The 20009-nt window shown below is 38.2% G+C and overlaps 1 protein-coding gene across 1 annotated transcript in view; it reads right to left on the minus strand.

Moving 5' to 3' along the window:
• Positions 1-431: 431 nt before the first annotated feature.
• Positions 432-20009, minus strand: part of RDX (radixin) — an 85528-nt gene continuing 65950 nt past the window's right edge. The window contains exon 15 of the mRNA XM_004382482.2: positions 432-513. Within this exon, the coding sequence (XP_004382539.1) occupies positions 447-513 (67 nt within the window). The 3' untranslated portion in view covers positions 432-446. The remainder of the gene's footprint in view (positions 514-20009) is intronic.

Raw genomic sequence — 20009 nt, forward strand, 5'->3', positions numbered from 1 at the left:
CTTTGATTCTTACTCCCCATCAACAGAGTTCTTTCACCAAGGTAAGAGAACATTCTAAAGTGGCAGGTCCAATCAGCTCATCCAGATGAACAGTAGGATCTTATTTTAATAAACACTAACTGACCTCAAAATTATTAAACTGGTGGAAGATGTTCTTGGTTGGTGAAGAGCCTAAGAGATGCAAGCTATTGAGACAGAACCTGGAGGGGGTGGGATTGGAGGGTGCAATGGTCGGGGCTGCTCTCAGTCAGCTCTTTTGCCTCACAATCCACTAGACTGGCTTAAGGGTCCTGGGCTGTGAATGAACTGAATTTCAGGCTTGATGTGGTCTCAGCAGCATCCTGGCAGCGGAAGGTGGCAGGTCTAATGCAAAGGTGAACTGGCCCTGGCCACGGCTGCCAGTTGTACTTACCTAGCAGCGAGGGAGGGAGCCTTCTTCCTAACTGTTACATTTGCTTTATACTGCTTTGGCAAGAGCGCATCTGGAACAATGCATACAGTTTGGGTCCCCACCTTTCAAAAGAGACATCAAGAGGTTAGAAAGCATTTAGCAAAAGAATACAGGAGGAAGCCGAATGGGAGGGGGTAGGCTGCCTGCCTAGCTGTTCAGAGTGCCAGGAACACCTTTGTCGTCATGGAATAATAGGTAGGGACTGTTGGGTGACCAAACTGCCAAACTAATCTCCTTCTTAATCTTTAACCTCTAATTTTTTTTAATTCACAATTCACCTTTAAAACTTCATTATTAGAATATGGAAATAAGAATAACTTTACATCTCCCTTTTAAATAAACACTAGAATTGAAATATTTGCAGCAACTCTGCACAAACTAATCCATTTCACAAGAATAATGGGTCTCAAAGCCAAAGCATCAGAGCTTTGTGAGTGTCAGAATAAGCAGAAGACCAGATACACGTTTAATTTGAAATTCTCTCTTGATTAATCACAAAACCAAACTAAACCCATTGCCATCGAGTAGATTTCAACTCATAGTGACGCTATAGGACAGAGTAGAACTGCCTCATAGGGTTTCCAAGGAGCAGCTGGTAGATTCCAATTGCTGACCTTTCGGTTGGCAGTCGAGCTCTTAACCACTGCGCCACCAGGGCTCCTTGATTAATCTAGGCTCTGTTAAATTTCTTTCAGGCATCAGCCAGATTTATGGACTCAAAATACTTTGTAGTGCCTACTTGAAATAAATAGTTTCTAACTTTGAACAAGCAACTTAGCAATATACGGTACCCGCCTATTAAAGGACTGGGTTGGGTTAAGACAAACGAACAAATAATGAAAACCACCTCTCCTGCAACCATGTTGGCATTACAGTGTTTAAAGAGATCAGTATTAGCCCTCCTTTCTCTGATCTGTCTTCTTCAGCTGACTCACCTGTCATTCTCAGAGGTAGCCCTTAGCCCCCATTGCCTTTAAGCTGATTCAGACTAGAACCTCCCCATAGGGTTTCCAAGGCATTGTCTTTGAGCTGATTCAGACTAGAACCACCTCATAGAGTTTCCAAGGCTGTAGTCCCTTATGGAAGCAGACTGCCAAATCTTTCTCCCAAGAGTGGCTGGTGGGTTCGAACCGCTGACCTTTTGGTTAGCAGCCAAGCTGCTTAACCACTGTGCCACCAGGGCTCCTTGAGGTAGTCCTTAGAGATATCAAAAACAAAGTCAGGATTAACTCAACAAAACAACTGCTGAGATGGTCAAGCTTATCTATGTCAGTTCCCTGACTGAAGGGAATCCTGCCTACAGCATTTTCTAGTCAGTTAAGCCATTAAAATGCAGTCACTGACAGTCACTAGTGTATAAACAGGTTATGCACCAAAAGAGCATCTGTAGTGGGCTGTTTCCCATGGAAACCATGTTATGGATGGTGGTTCAGTTTCCAGGCAGTTTAACCCATAATGAAAAATGGAGCCTTTGCAGTAAAATATAGTAGAAACCTCAAATTTGACAAATCTAGCAATAAATGAACTGTTTTTTAATTTTTCATTAATACTTGAGCTTGACATTAAACTGGGCAGAATGAACTAGAAGATGATTAAGTGGTGCTTGAAATTTAAGAACATTTTTAAGGGAATTTTAAGTATTCTTGTTCAAGGACTTTGAAGGTTAGAAGAGATGGCACTTTATCGTATCAAATTTCATTGCACAGTAGTAGTAGCTGTAGTTTTCCTTAGTCACCAGCTCTACTCTCATCATGCTTAACTATGATTGAGGTAGACTTATACTTGTAAAGGAACAAAGGGAGAAAGAGAAAAGGAAGGAAAAGAGAATGATTTTCATTAGCATGCTGGGAAAATTTGGAAGAGCAAGAGAAAAGATGATGGGGGAATAAAATGGATAAATGTAAAGTATAAGGAAGAAAACATTTAAACAAGGAGTTGACAGTGATAACAGAGGAAACCACATGGATTTACATTTCTCTAAGAGGGAAGAAAGAAGATAGGAAGTCAGAAATTTCCAAAATTTGTCACCAGGTGGTGCTATGAGATTAGAACACTTTGAAGCCAAGAGCAACAACTGCAGGGGAGGCAAGGGAAAGACCTTGTACATACCAGCGGGGTATTCACAATACAGGTGGCTCAGGATTTGTGGGGTGCCATGCCATAGGTCAGGACATACATCATATCAAGTTATCCCAGGAACGAAAATTTGGTTTAACATTAGAAAATTGGTTTATCTAATTCAATGTATTAACCAATTTTTTAAAAAGCACACACACGATTATTTCAACATATACAGAAAATGCATTTGATAAATTTTAAACTCTGTCTCTATATACATATACTTTTAACATGAAAAAGAACATGTACCAAAAACGTACAGCAAACATTCAGTGACAAAATGTTAGAAGCGTTCTTCTTAAATCAGAAATGAGACAAGAATGTTCTTTATCACCACTTAGGTTAAACGCTGTAATGAAAGTTCCAGCCAAGTCAACTAAATAAGATAGGAAAAGGAAGAAAAAGTTCTATGGTTTGGGATGAAAAACAAAACTGTCATAATTTGCAGAAGATGATCATCTATGGAGAAAGCCCAAAAGACTTCACAACAGAAACAAGGGAAGAAAGAATTTCTTAAGCAAGATACAAAACAAACCCACAAATCATAAGGGAATAGATTTATAAGTTAATCTATAATAAAATTTAAAACTTTTCTCTATCAAAAATCATAAACATGGGAACTGGAAGAAGACATCTGTAAAACATTTAAATGTCAAAGGACACAGGCAAAAAATAAAACCATCATTTCAAAGAAAGGGAGGCATAAAAGGCCCATAAATACAAAAAAAATTCTCAACCACATTCATAATCAAGAAAATGCAAATTAGATGCACAATAAGATGTCATTTTAAACCTATCACATTGGCAGAAGCTTAGAAGTCTGGTGAGCTCAAGAGTGGTGAAGATGTGGAGTAACAGGAATCTTCTACCTGCTGACGGGAAATTATTGGCTTGATTCCTTTGGAAAACAATTTGATGGTTACATAGTAAAGCTGAAGATGTTCATGCCCTGTAACTCAAAAATGTCCCCCCACCCCCACCCCAGGTCTCTGCACGAGAGATATCACTGATCATATTTACTGGGAGACATGTACAAGAATATTTAAGGCTGTATTGTTTGTAAATTTAAAAATATTGGAAACAATCCAAACATCATCCTTCAACAGGGGAATGTGTCAATAAATGACAGAGCGTTCATGAAATGGATATACTCACAGCAGTGAAAATAAATGAACCAGCTGTATTCATCAAAATGGATGTGTGTGTGTGCATGTGTGATGAAGCCATTTGTATAAAGTTCATGTGCATGCAAAGCTAAACATTACATTGCTTAATATATTGCTTAAGGATACATACACAGATAGTAAAGTCAAAGAAAAGGATAATGTGGAATCTGGAAGGCCAAAGTTACTGGCAATGCACTATTTTTTAAACTGATACATGGGTATCTATTCTGTACGTATAACCAAAAAAATCAAACCTTTTGCCATTGAGTTGATTCTGACTCATAGTAACTCTATAGGACAAAGTAGAACTGCCCAAACCCTTTGCCATTGAGATGATTCCGACTCATGGCGACCCTATAAGACAAAGTAGAAATGCCCCCATAGGGTTTCCAAGGCTGTAAATCTTTAAGGGAGCAGACTGCCGCATCTTTCTCCCGCCAAGCAGCTGGTGGGTTGGAACTGCCGACGTTTTGGTTAGCAGCCAAGCACTTTAACCACTGTGCCACCAGGGCTCCTTATTTTATATGTCTAGTATATACATGTATATAATGTATATATTTAGAGAGAGAGAGAGTATGTTCGTTTATTTAAATTTCTCCTAGGCATATTTTCTCCTCAAACATTGTTGCAAAACAACCTCTAGTTTTCAACTGTTTAAAATAGCCAGAATGTGATAGGGCAAAAATGCTACAATGGACAGGGAAGGTATAAATTTGGTTTTGATTATCTTTGTTCTTTGAACCATTAGAATTTCAAAGATGTCAAGAAAACCATAGCTGTAGAAAAGTCAACAATTACTCTAAGGATGCTGAGTAAAAGAAGACACTGTGTTGTTGTCACAGTGCTGAGCAGCACATCTCTCGTAACCTGTGGTTCTCAACGTGTGGACTCAGAACAGCAGCAGCCTCACCTGTCAGAAATGCAAATTCTTGCCCCACACAGACCTAACAAATGCTGGGAGGGGGCCTAGCAATCTGTGTTTTCAGGAGCCCACCTCCAGGTGATCCTGATCCAGGCTAGTTGGAGAAACACTGCTCAAAGTTTTTCAAATGTTTAAGGAAACTGCTTCACTACAATAAATGAAGAAGACTCTTTCTATAGTCACATCAAAATTCTAGACATCTGAGAGCGCCTACTACTGGCCCTTGGAAGAATGTGACTTTAAAAAAAAAAAATCCTTTAATTCAGGGGTCAGCAAACTAGGGCCTGGGGACCAAAAACAGCTTGCCACCTATTTTTGTACAGTCTGTGATCTAAGAACAGTTTTTACATTTTTAATGGGAAGAAGGATAATTTATCATGACACATGCAAATTAGATGAAATTCAGAGTTCAGTGTCCATAAATAAAGTTTTACTGGAACACAACCACACTCTTGAGTTTATATGTTGACTGTGGCTGTTTTGGGCTACAAAAGCGGAATAGTTGTGACAGACAATTTGGCCCTTGAAGCCTTAAATATTTAATATCTGGACCTTTATAGAAAAAATTTGCTAACCCCTACCTTAATTTGATAATTAGAATCTACTAACCCAAAAGCAAAGTGTAGGCAATTATAGTGATTTTCTACTCTTAAAAAAAGGCCATTTTCATTTTAATCCGGCAGTCAAAAATCCAATAGTTTAAAGAATCATAAGGAAAGTTAAATCAGATCCATTTTTTTTTCTACAAAAGAAATGACCCATGTAGACTATCTGGAAAATGTTATTAATTATGCTACTCTCTGTCTCTCTTCAAATATTTTAATAAGTAACAAAGAGCCAACTGGTGAATTTTAATAAAATACTCTAGTACTTTCAGTTTTGAAAACTAATTTATCATTCTCCTCCACAGACATTTACTCAGTGGTTAACAAATGACAAGACTGTCTTGAAGGCTGCTGTGAACTTCATTCTCCGACCTCTCACTGTGGCCGCCCTCCTCCTTGACTCTCTTTCCTGTTCAGGCTGAAATTCACCAAGCAAGAACGTTCTCTGATCCTCAACCTCTTGATTTTTTTTGCCAGACTGAGTATAGTTGAGACCACTGAGTTCCTGAAGTATTTTAATACCTACTCCATGGCCCGAAAAAGCCTGTTTTCCATCCACATTCACCTTCATTTCTCCAATTTCATTTTCCCCCTAATTTCTAAGATCTCTTGAGCCCAGACTCTTCTTCTGACTTCAAGGGCTTCAAATTCATAGAAAGAAAAGGACTTGTTCTCACCCTCACAACAGTAAATCATGTATTTCACACTTTCGACCTTCAAGCTACATTCACCTGGAAAACGGAAGCACTACACTCTGACAGGTTGGAGTTACTCTTCTTGTTGTTAGTTGCCGTACAGTCAGCTCTGACTCACGCTGTGACCTTATGTATAAAAACCAAACCAAACTCGTTGCTGTTGAGTCGATTCCGACTTGTAGCAATCCTGTAGGAAGAGTAGAAGAACTGCCCCATAGGGTTTCCAAGGAGAGGCTGGTGGATTTGAACTGCAGACCTTTTGGTTAGCAGCCAAGCTCTTAACCACTGTGCCACCAGGGCTCTGACTTTATGTATAACAGTACAAAATGTTGTCTCATCCTGCGCCATCTTCACGACCATTGGTATGTTTGAGTCCATTATTGCAGCTATTATATAGCGCTTAACCTAGGGACTCATCGTCCAGCACTGTATCAGACAATATTCTGTTGTGATCTATACAGTTTCCATTGGCTAATTTTTGAAAGTAGATTGTCAGGTCTTTCTTCCTGTCTGTCTTAGTCTGCAAGCTCTGCTGAAACCTGTCCACCATCGGTGATCCTGCTGGTGTTTGATGGGTGGTGGTGGAGTTACTAGCTCACACAAAAAAGTTGAATGAGCCTGGTCTTCAATTTGATGAGGTTTGATCTCCAGATCACTGCCACTCTGTATTCAACTTAAATTTAATATTTAAAGCATTCTTCTTTGGCCTCTAAGTTCATGGAAGCTTTCATTTTGAGTTATGCAGACAAGAAAATCCTCCAAAGAGCACTGTCATGCAAACATGTCTCACTGGCTTTAAACTGGAAAGACAGTGGTGTGTAGTTGTAAGGATATGAGGTTCCAATTCAAAGAAAGCCAAAATTCAAATGCAGATTTCACCAATATGGTTGCCTTTGAGCAGATTACTGAGCATGTTTTCTCAACTGTGAAATGGAACAATACACCTCCCTACAAGGACACTTGCAGCCCTAGACATCTTTGTGTGGATTAGGAAAAGGTGCCTCTTCCTCGAGGTAGATGCAGCCCTCTGTAGCACCAGGGTACACGGTTCTTTGAGTGCAGTGCAAACTAAATTTCAACCACTGCAACAGTTAAGCGCTCAGCTGCTAAACGAAAGGTTGGCAGTTCAAACCCACCCAGCAGCTCTGTAGGAGAAAGACCTGGCAACCGACGTTTGTAAAGATGACAGCCAAGGAAATCCTATGGGGTAGTTCTGCTCTGACACATAGTGTCACTATGAGTTGGAATCAACTCAGTGGGACCCAACATCACCACCACCTACCTACTCTTCTGAGTGAGTTTATCTTTTTCTAACTTAATTCTGGCACCAATCTTTTTGTCCTCCAGGGTCAGACTTCTCAGTGACATTTGGACTAGACCATCCAGGCTTCTTACCATGCCTTGGACCACCCCTTGCGATCTAGCAATCCTTACCAACTTCATCTCACACACCACTCTCCTCTGGGTTCATGCAGTTCTGGACATATCGCCCTCCTTTCTGTTTCTTGAACAGGTCAAACCCTTTGCCACAGGCCTTTGCATATGCTGTTCCATCTGCCTGGAATGCTTTAAAGCAAAGATTGTAAATTGGTAGTCAGTGAGCCATTTCTAGCAAACAGACATATTTTGTTTGGCTGCAAAGCATTTTGTAAAAAAATTTAAATATCTGACATGAAATATTTGGGAGATTTCACATAAAAATTTTAACAAATTTAGTATCTACAGCAATATTTTGTGACTGCTTTTAAAAATGCATTTTATGGCTTATCAGATGAGATGGCAACACTGGGCCTACTGCAGCTGAGGTGCTGGTGCCCTATTCAGTCAGGCATGAGCTTCCTGGTCGGTTATATACAGTCCCTGCCAGGCCCAGTGCACTCATACGATCCCTTTGGTATTTGCATTTACCATCTCAATCCAAATCAAAGGGAGAGGACATAAAGGAAGCTGGCCTTCTCTTCCTTTAGGTGGCAACTTATATGTTGCCTTACCTCACAGAGACTTTTTCTGACCTTTGTATCCCCAATTATCATCCCTGTATTTTTCCCCAACTTTGTGCCTTGTTTCTTTCATAGTATTAAGTTGATATGAAATTGCTGATTTTTATAAGCCAAAGGTGGTTGAATTTCAATTTCACACAACTCAACCTAATATTACAATTTATAACTTTTTACTGAGTCTGCTAACTTGTGTTTTATATCTTTCCTACAGAAAGTAAGTCCAGAGGGCAAGAACCTAGTCTTGTTCACTACTTTATTCTCAATGCCTAATTTAGTGCCTGGCAGGTACTAACCGAAACAATAAAACAAAAACCATTGCCGTCGAGTCACTTCTGACTCACAGTGACCCTATAGAACAGAGTAGAACTGCCTTATAGGGTTTCCAAGGAGTGGCTGGTGGATTAGAACTGCTGACATTTTGGTTAGCAGCCAGCTGTTTGGTTAGCAGCCGTAGCTCTTAACCACTACTGGACCAGGGATCCTGGCAGGTACTAGGCACTAAAATATGTGAATAAATGGAAGGACTCCTCCCATTAAAATCTCACTAGCAGCTCCATAACATTCACAAAATCCATTTTAACCTCTCCTGGGGCCTCTGGAAGTAGCCCAGGTTGTAAGTGGACATTGCTAGCCCACAGACCGGGGCAGTTCTGCCACTGGGTAGCACTGTATTCAGCTCTGGAGCTGGCTTTAGTCCCAGACTCACAGAGCCGATGCCCCAGTCCTAACATTGGAAATTACTCCTACAGTGAATTATTCTGGAACCCCTGTGCGAACCAGCATTGAGACAATTAATGAGGTATTTCCCCCAGCCCTAAATAGAAGCCAGAGGGAAAATGGTACTTGTTCCTCAAGAAACTGCTGACAATTACAAAAACCTCTATAGAAGTCGGTTAGAGCTTGGTTGCTCCCAGCTCTTTGTATGCATCTTGTCTGCTTACTTCATTGACTTTTAAGTATTTCTTAACTCTTGGTTTTCCCCTCTAGACAGCAGATGATGTTTTAAACTACCTTTGAATCCTCGGAACCTAACTCAGACATTTAATACTTAATGAATGAATGGATTAAATGACTGAAGTGCTACATGGAGAGTCCCTAGAAGGTAAATATGGGAAGAAATTTCTGCTTTCCTAGGCATAATCTCATGGACTTGAGCAGAGGTAGGGGGTGGGGCTCATGCTGGCGTGTCAGCTTCACAGCTTCACCATCTGAAGCTGACAGAGGACACTGCTAGAAAAAGCATTTTCTTGTTTTTCATTGGTAGCATAAGAATTGTGGGAAACACTTTACAAACTATGTGAAAACTATTCTCATTCCAAAGAAATTGCTCTTTTCAATGCCCTTCTTGTTGCCAACACCAGTGTACATTTTACATATCTTCACACACCTCTCTCCTTCTCATGTTGTACTGCTGGTTGCACATGCTATTCACCTCTGTCCTGTAGGGTCTGAGGCAGCTCTCTCTCTCCTGGTGGTCTTTGACATTGTCTCCTGAATGCACTCCTCCTCTTCCTTTGCCAGAACCTGACTGTTGGTGCTCACCCACCTTCTGTACTAACCCCACTGTTGCTCTTCCCACTTCCTTCTCCCTTCGGAAATCTCATGACATTCCACCAACATTCCAAACTCATATTTTCCAAAAGGAAATGTCATAGGCACGCCTGAACCTACTTGCGTTCATGATTTTTCAGTGTTTCATGGTATCACCTTCTGAGTCTTGAACCTGACACTTTTGCAATGAAAATACTGGCAGTTCCATGTCTTTTGGTGCCTTGATGTTATTTGCTTATGTAGTTCCTTTATTTGGATAGATTTTCACTCTTTGCCCACCTGATTAAGACTTGCTCATCCTTAAAGGCTTGGCTTAAGGATCATCTCCTTCAGGAAGCCTTCCCTGGAAAACCCTGGCAAGATTAGGTGCCTTCCTTCTGTGCTCCCAGAATTCATCAATTCCATTCCTTTAACAAATAATATCAAGGATCTACGGTGTGTCAGGCATTATTCTAGGCACTGAGTACAAAACAGTAAAATTCCTGCCCTCATGGAGCTTACAATCTAGTGGGAGGACACAGACAATAAACAATAGGTGAAATTTATAGTATGTTAGATGGTGGTAAGAGCTATAGAGAATAACCACCAAGAGAAATTGGTAGGGAACGCCAGGAAAGGTGCAATCCTGAATAGGGTGGTAGGCCTCACTGAGGTGACATTTAAGCACAATCCTGGAGATGACAAAGGAATGAATCATGAAAATATCTGAGAAAAAAAAACCCATCCCAGGCTAACAGCAGTAAGATGACAGGTTTAAAGAATAACATGGAAGCCAGTGTAACTGTACTTTAATGAGAGGAGAAAGCAGCAGATGGCAGTCCTAGAGCTACAGAGCAATCAGCTTGTGCTGGGCTGTAGGTGGGTGGGAAACCACTGGACTTTGAGCAGAAGTGACATGATCTGACTTACCTTTTTAAAGCATCACTCAGGCTGCGGTCTTTAGACTGTAGAATAGCAAGAAAGGAATCAAACAAACAAATTGGGAGGCTCCTGCAATAATTCAAGGAATCCTGGTGTATAGGCCATGGTGATAGCCATGGAGGATGTCTGAACTGGTTATACTCTGGATATGTATTTTGAATGTTGAGCTAACATATTTGTCGTTGGACTGAACGTGGGTTATAAGAGAAAAAGGAAACAAGCATATGGTGAAGGTTCTGGACTGATTAATGGAAGAATGGAGTTGCCATTCATTACCTGAGAAGAGGAATACTGAGGCAGGTGCAAACTTGAGGGGATAAGATCTTTGACATAAGTTTGAGAAGCTTTATTAGATAGCAAAGTGGAAATGTCCTGCAGACAATTAGATATATACGTCTGAAGTTCAGGGCAGAGGTTTTGGCTGGAGATTTGAGAATTTTCAGTATGAAGTATTTAAAGCAATGACACTGGATAAGATCACTAAGGGAGGAAGTGTAGATGGAGAAGGCCTGAGCCTTGGGATACTTCAATTTTAAAGAGGTTGAGGACAAACCTCATTTATTCTAAGACACAAACACATAAATTATTTATTTTGCCTATTGGGAGTAAACGATATCCTGCTCAGGACAGACCGTGTCTTTTTTTTTTTTTAATCTCTATGTACTTAGCACAGGGCCAGGTACAAACTCAAGAAACATATGCTCAGCAATATCTTCTAAGAGAATCACAAGTAAAATCCTTAAAAGGCAAACAGAAGACATTAAAAATGGACTCCAAAGGACTTGGGTACATATCCCAATACCTATAACTCGGACAGATTAACAAAAGTACTATGAAAAACAAAATGGCAGGAGCTACTATTTATTAATATCTCAGTATGTTGGGCTATAAACTAAGTATTCCATGCATATTGTTCTAGTCAATGCTCACAAGACCAATAGTGTTACTTCGGTTTACCAGATGAGGAAACTTAAGCTCCAAATGGCTGAGTGGCTTCCCAAGGTCACAAAGCAGTTAAGTTAGAGAGCCAGGATTCAAACCTAGATCTGCAACTCCAAAACCCATGCAATTAGCACTACATTAGGCTGCCTCACACATATCCAGAAGACTCTCTGAACACCAGAGTGGCTGTGAATCTAATGTGCTCTGAACTGACAAAACTTCTGTCAAAACCAAACATTTGCTGAAGGAGGAGGAGCACCTGGGAAAGGATCTCTGTACTCCTAGATTGCGGACAGCCATGGGTTATGGAGCCTGTAATTTGACTGTCAGTTTCTAAGCAAGCCCAGAATAACTACGCAGAGATAGACAGATGGCAGGGATCAGAACGCAGCAGCACTGAGTAGCTGAAAGAACAATGCAAAGATGGCAACCACTACAAGTCTGGTCCCTTCTGAGTCTCTCTGGCACACAAGCTTAGATTTTATTGTGAAACACATGAGAGCAAGAGGAGAAGATGGCCAACCGCTAAGACTGATGTTCCTTCTATCCGATTAACATGAAATATCATTAGCACTTTTGAAACAAATCTAGCTATACCCCCAGAAGTATTTGTGGTCCATGAAAACCACTTAAGAACCAGGCCAAAGTTCGTAAGCACAATTAACAGTATTGGACCTAAACACCAAGTTCTGAAATAAAACATCTTTAACTTCAGAAAGTTACATTAATACTTTCAATTAAAATAAAAGTATGCATATATTCTAACTTTTAGTTTCAGTGAAAGTAAACACTACTTGGAAGTTGCTATGTTTAAAAAAATTCTAAGTTGATCCACCTCCTTCCTATCATAGAAAACTTGCAGAATCAAATTTCTTTGAAATACTGTTGCTGTTGGGTGTCTTGGTAAAGCACCTTATACTGTTAAACTGTTTCTGCAATCACCTGAGCTTGTCATCTGCCATTTTAACAAAAGTAGACAAAAGAAAACAAAGCACTGAGGAATTGGTGACCAAAGGAAATTAAAACCCCAAAAGGACCAAATTACATTTAGAAAACCCTACCCTATTGACTTACTTCTTTTAAAAATAATATTTTCTGATTATGGGATTTGAAAGTTTCAGAAGTTTTAATTTATTGGCAGATCTTTTTCACTTGGGCCCTCAAAAAGTATTAAGTATTAAGACTATTATAGCTATATCACCTTTTAAGTAAACCTGACAGAAATCCAATTTATAAAAAGAAGTGTCTACTTTTCTTAGAAACGTGCTTCAATAAGCATATTACTATTTAAATGGAAAAAAAAAAAACGTAAAAGGGTATACCTATAACATTTAAGTAACAAATAGTTTAGGAAACCTATATAGGAAATCTTACATAAACTGACCTCATTCACTTAACACAATTTCTTAAAGAGAATTTAAAAAAGCAGCACTTATACAAGAATATTCATGATGGTGCTATTTATAATAGCAAAAGATCAGTAAAACTGCAAATGTTCATCAGAAGTTACCGGGCATCCATACCATTAAACATCATGGTACTTTTGTATTGATATAGAATGATATCCAAAATATAGTATCCAGTGAAAGAAGCAAAGTGCAAAACAGAGTATACAGAACACTATAACTTACGGAAACAACCTAAGTATGCCTGTAGTTGCCTAGGTAATCTCCGGAAGGATGCACTAGTTGAAAACAATAGCTACCTCTGGGGAGAAGTGGATGACAAAAGAAAAAGAAGGAAAACTTACTTTTCTTAGTGAATTTATTGATCTATTGAATTTTGTTTCATGTTCATGTATTACTGATTTTTTAAAAATTTTAATGGCTTAATCACTTTTTTAAAATGAAGCTGAACAGGTAGGCTCATAAAATAGACATTACTGTGTTCTTCTTCATATAGTCTGGCTTTCTCAGATTATTTGCTCAGCATACAGATTGAACAGGTATGGTGAAAGGATGCAACCCTGACACACACCGTTCCTGATTTTAAACCACGCACTATCCCCTTGTTCTGTTCAAACTGTCTCTTGGTATTTTGAGTGCCTACCAACCTGAGGGGCTCATCTTTCGGCACTGCATCAGACAATGTTCCACTGCGATCCATAAGGTTTTCACTTGTCAATTTTTTCAGAAGTAGATAGCCAGGTCCTTCTTCCCAGTCTTTCTTAGTCTGGAAGCTCTGCTGAAACCTGTCCACCATGGGTGACACTGCTGGTATGTGAAATACCAGCAGCACAGCTTCCAGCATCACAGCAACATGCAAACCACCACAGTACAACAAACGGACAGACGAGTGGTGGAAATCATCTTTTGTGTTTGGTAAATTCAAAACATAATCTGTTAGTACTGGAAGTCGATGAAAAATATACTTTTCCTTAAAAATTTTATAATACATACTCTTCTAGTTTTTCAAAAAAGTATTTTAAGCCTAGCTGAAAATTATTTTCCTTAAAAAAAGGAGGGGATTTGGCAGCAACTTTTTGCACTTATTTTAATGCTTAAAAATTTCCAAATAAAAAGAAAACAACAAAAATGGAATATTCCAATTTCTTGATGCTAAACTATGATACAAGATATCGCTTATATAAATTTACAAAAATCAACACAATTAACCTCTATTTGAGATTAATTACGCACAATTAATTACTGCGTAAGATAACAGATATCCTGATAGTTATCTAAAGTAGAAAAATGATTTGCAGTAAAAACTGGGAAACTTAACAGCAAGTCAGATAAATACAGTACTTAAAAAGATTGAAAGAAAACTTTAATATTAAATCATTTCAATACTTGCTATTCTAATATGAACCATTATTGTAAGGTGGCTTGTATTTAATAGACTTTATTTTAAGAATATTAGACACTTATGATACTTGATATGAAAGAATATTCCTTAGGGGCAGAGAACCAAGTTAACAAATCTAAAATATTAGCTGGCATACCTACTGATGAATGTTTAACTTTCAATGCTCTCCAGCTGCTATAATTTTACAAATAAAATATTTCCCAGCCTTGTTAGTCATTATCATGTTCCTGCTTGCTAAATAAAAAAATCAAACCTGTTGCCCATCAAGTCAATTCCAACTCATAGTGACCCTATGACAGAGCAGAACTGCCCCATAGGGTTTCCAAGTAGCAGCTGGTGGATTCCAAATGCCAACCTTTTGGTTAGCAGCTGAGCTCTTAACCACTGCATCACCAGGGCTCCTGTTTGTTAAATAGCACTTACTAAATGATCTCTCCTTTCTAACTTCTTCATGTTTTATCTCCTTTTCTGGGGCTTAGTTGTGTCCATGTCTCAACTCCTTGACTTAACTACAATTTCCTTGCATAGTCACAGGGTCTCATCTATCTCCCACAACTCTAACAGTGCTTTGTTAAAAATAGCGAACTATTATCCAATAAGGAGCCCTGGTGGTGCAGTGTGGTTAAGTGATAGGCTGCTAACTGAAAGGTCGGCAGTTCGAACCCAGCAGCCACTCCGCAAGATGGGGCAGTCTACCTTGGAAACCCTATGGGGCTGTTCTACTCTGTCCTACAAGGTTGCTGAATTGGAATCGACAACAGCTTTTGGGTTTATTATCTAACAGTAATCGCACTGTAAAATATGGGAAATAATGACTCTATGAATGCATATGTATATGCATTTTACCAAACCCACTACCATCAAGTCGATTCCGACTCACAGCGACCCTACAGGACACAGTAGAACTGCCCACAGGGTTTCCAAGGAGTGGCTGGTGGATTCGAACTGCGGACCTTTTGGTTAGCAACCAAGCTCTTAACCACTCTGCCACCAGGGCTCCATATGCATTATGTATTAGTCTTATAATTTTATGGAAAGGGGAAAAAAGTCATGCCTCCTTGCCTCAGATTTCAGCACTCCTTTTGTAACACCATGAAATTGAAAGCCTTTTAAATTTCTAATGTCTAAGAACTAAAGCAGAATGGCTCAAAGAGGTGGCAAAGAACATTTTCGTACCTCTATACATCACATGCAGTACTCTAGAAGATATACTTGCTTCTTGTCTTCCAAATGTTTGAGAACATTCTAAAAAGTTTAATACCAATAACCTCTAAAGAGGTAAAGTTACTTTTCCAATGGGCACATTTCGTATACATTTTTTTGGATAAAGACTTTGATATAGTCTATAGCCCCTAAGTTCATTGTAAATATCCTTAAAACATCAGCTTATGGGAATACAATATGGCCCACTTTCAGGTCTTACACCTTCTTATACTCCGGTATTCACAAAGTGGAGAAATCCTTTCAGGTTATTTTAAGAATGCATATAAATTACTAAATAGCAGTGATTTTATTTTTTGCATCTACCAACAAAAACAGTTTTACATATTGATGACAAATTACTTTTAAATGAGGAGTCCTGGTGGCACACTGGTTAAGCACTTGGCTGCTAACCAAAAGGTCAGTAGTTCAAACCCACCAGCTTCTCCATAGGAAAAAGATGTGGTGGCAGTCTGCTTCTGTAAAGATTACAGCCTTGGAAACCCTACGGGGCAGTTCAACTCTGTCACGTGGGGTCACTATGTGTTGGAAATCGACTTGATGGCACACAACAATAACAACAACGTGTAAAGTATACTAGAAAGCACAGAAGATAAAGGAAGCATAATATAAGAACTACATATAACATAGCCCAAAGAAAGTCTGGGACCATGGGCATGAATTCTATTACTGCCTTCTGAGAACTTAAAGCAAATATGTAGATGTAATTTGCTCTCTTGGTTGCTATATGTAACAATATTTTTTTTCTTCTGCTTATTTTCCTAATGACCTCTTTTCGGATGCTTAAGACTTCCATTTCTATTTATCTGTAACCTTTTGGGAATGGGTTCTTTAGTGTCACAAGAAGAGAACTAGAAATTAAAGACATCCAAGAACAGCTGGATTAGGTTCTGGGTTCTAATTCCAGGTCTTACACTGTCTTATACTCTAGTTTTTACAATTGCTTTCATAGTTCTGAATCACATTGTTTTTAAGAGCATTTTTCTAGGGTTTCCTAGGCTGAAATTTTTATGGGAGCAGATCGCCAGGTTGGTCTTTTCTCCCGTGGAGCCACTGGTGCATTCAAACTACCGATCGTTCGGTTAGCAGCCAAGAGCTTTACCCATTGTACCAACAGGGCTCCTTATACTTTTATGTAACTACATATTTTTCAGGCAAGGTTTAGTTATTCTCTTTTGTAACTGTCCATTCCCAAAGCCACTGGGTGGCTTCAAATCAAACTAAACCACCTCAGCACAGGATACAAGGCTCCATAAACCCCTGGCCCAACTCACTTTAGCTTTACCAACTGACAGTCAGTACAGTGACTCACACTGACTCTAACCTCAGTATGTAACAGTTCTGCTCTTTCTTTCTAGCAATACCTTCCTCATCAACAATTATTTTTTCCCCTTTAAAAAAAACATCAAGATTCAGCTTCTAACTCCATTAAACTTTTCAATGTTTAATACCAAAAAAATCAAACCAAACCCACTGCTGTCAAGTCAACTCCGACTCATAACAACCCTGGGGGACAGAGTAGAACTGCCCCACAGGGCTTCCAATAAGAGGCTGGTAGAGTCGAACTGCCGACCTTTTGGTTAGCAGCCGAGCTCTTAACCATTGCACGACCAGGGCTCCATGTTTAATACAGAATTACCAATTATTACACATTTGACTGGTTTGTCAGTTAGGTATGAGTCTTCCTAAAGGTTAGAAAAACTTTTAAAATTAGGGAGCTTATCTTTTAGGATATCTTTAAATATTGACCAAACTCGTTGCCACTGAGTCGATTCTGATTCACAGTAACCCTACAGAACAGAGTACAACTGCCGCACAGGGTTTCCAAGGAGCGGCTGGTGGATTTGAACTGCTGACGTTTTGGTTAGCAGCCAAACTCTTCACCACTGCACCACCAGGCCTCCTAAGTATTGACCAGTGTTTAAAATTTGACCTATCAAATGGAAATTAAGTAATTTGGCAAAAGAACAAGCCTATCTGAAAAACCTATACTGAGTGTTCTTACTCCCTATTAGTCACTAATTTTCCTGCTATTGCTCTTCCTTGTGTTTGTAGTAGCTTCCCTCATCACACAACTCTTATCTTTTAGCCAAAACAGCTGAAATTTAAAAGCAAGCAAATAATTATATAACTACAACAATAGCATATAGAATGGGAATGCTAGACTTGAAATGAAAAGGAAAGGGTGGAGCCTTAAGAGTCTAAGACATGCATTACTAGGTCTAAAACAGAAGATAAAACATCTTATTTAAGTTGAAAAAACTAAAAGGAGTATCATAGCATATACTATAACACAATGCAAAAAGAGCTTCATATAATAAATCCAGGTTTTATCAAAAGGATTTTTTCCAAGGACAGTCACATAAATAATCTTAGAAACTGTAATCCCATAATACCACTAGGAAGATGGATAATTGGCTATATACTTGGTAAAGATAAAAAGCTAAAAATAGTATCACTAATTATTTTTAGGAGCAAACTAGATAACATGCATAAATATTAAAGTGAATCCAAGTTTTAAAGACAACCATTAAATAAAAACAAAGCATAGTTACGACAGGATAATAAAAATAAAAAAAATTAAATTGCACGGATGGAAGCAATTGGATAGATACAAGCACGGAGGAATCTGGGCATACAAATAACATGAATTAACATGGTGTTATTTTAAAAGACTCTGATATTGTAATAGATTAATGCAAATGATCTAAGAGCTAAGATAAATTAGTATTACTATAATTAGTATTAGCAAGTCCTTCTTAAACTACTTCCATAATTGTATGATAGGACAAAACCAAGGGTTACAGATGTTCTATTCTTGCTTCTAAGTCCTAGAACATAGCAGGCACTTAATAAAAATGTATTGGCTATATGAATATCATTAAATAACCACTTGGGACTTCAGAACCAAACCATAAACCTGAATTTAAAAAGTGTGCCCTAGGTTATCTCAGTCATTTGTCTTTACCTTAAAAATATGTGGGAAATAATGATAGATCCTTCAACTCCTAAAGCAGTATATATAGTCCCAAATCAGAAAAGTCTTGTATCAGAGAGCTGAAGGGAGCTCAAAGTTACTGAAGAGACAAAGCAGGGAGTCATGACCTTTTCAGAGGGGGAAATGGAAGCTTTAAAAATCTTGAAAAATGGACACAGAGAAATTAGAAGAGATGTGGGTATTAAGAAGTCAGTCCACTTAGGAAAAACTGGGAATTAGGTTTATTTCACTGGAAAAGCCAATGATGAAATGCGGTAAGCTTCGAACACTACTGAGTCAATTTTTTCTAGCTCCTAGTGTAGAGCAAGGAGTCAGAATGTCCTCACAGTTTATGAAGTTATCAACCATCTGCAGAATTCACCAAGCTTTTGAAATATACTAGGTTACTGTCATTCTACACGATGGACCACATTAGAATATTTGATACTATTCTCTAGTTAAGAAGAATGAAGAAATAAGGTATAGAATAAGAGAATGCTGAAGTTCTATTCCTTTAGAACGAAGTTAGAGAAACTCAGTGTTTTCCTTTATTCTTATTAGTCAAGCTTTGGTTTACTAAACGTTTCAGTAAATTAATGCTAACAGTAATTTCTTATAGTTTCAACTTTTAAAAAGACTAATTTTTTTACCCTGAAAATATGGAATGGGACTGCTTTTGGATTTGAAAGGTTTTTATCTTATCATCTTTGTTTCTAAAAACATCACCAATCAACAGGGGGATTAAAAGTGGGACAGAAAGTGATAGGAATTACTTATTTTTTTAAACACATAATATAGAAACGCTTTTCTATTGACAATCAGAAATGAGTTCCAATAAAGTCTTAGAAAACTTTAAGCAGTAATCCTAGTTACTGAAGGAAAAAAATCCTCTGATTAGATAAGAAAACAAAATATTATTATATAAAATTCCCTTTTCTTTTCTGATAAGAGTGAAGAGATTGCTACCTGGCCTTGAGAAAAGAAATAATAAAGTGATAGTTAAACTTTACTATAAACTGAAATGATATCTGGCTTTTAAACTACTCTTAAAATAGAATTATCACTTAGTTAAGACTCTTCATGTTAAAAATTAATAAGAAGCTTTTAAAAAGGCAATTAACTTCTAGATTTATGGTAACTACTCTGTAATGTTCCTTTAAAATGAAAATATGCATTTAAATGAACACACTTAGCAGAAGGTTCTTTAAAGAACATTAGCATTTTGCTAGTGAGATGAATCAATGACAATGAAATTTTATCGTCCTCGGGAAAAAAAAAACGAAGAACTATACAACAAAAGCAATGATTGGAAATCCTAAATTATTTTCTATTGTCAAGAGAGTCTATTTAATGATTTAATTTTTCCACAGAATCAGCAATCACTAGCACTTCCATGGAGCGCTGCTGGCGTAATGGAAGAGTAAGTCTATGAAGACTTTGAAATTACTTGAAATTTTTCCTATCCACTCTCAGTTTTGAGATGTGATGATCCATGGCTCTAACAAAGTATAATTTTTAGGAAATCTGCAAGAAATCCATGTTAAAAAACAACAGTGGACCTTGAAAGCATCAGCTTTTGTCACTTTATTGTTAACCAACGAATGTTATCCAAAATTATAGATGTTAATTGTA

Source organism: Trichechus manatus, unplaced genomic scaffold (genome assembly GCF_000243295.1).
Source record: "Trichechus manatus latirostris isolate Lorelei unplaced genomic scaffold, TriManLat1.0 scaffold00094, whole genome shotgun sequence".
Lineage (NCBI taxonomy): Eukaryota > Metazoa > Chordata > Mammalia > Sirenia > Trichechidae > Trichechus > Trichechus manatus.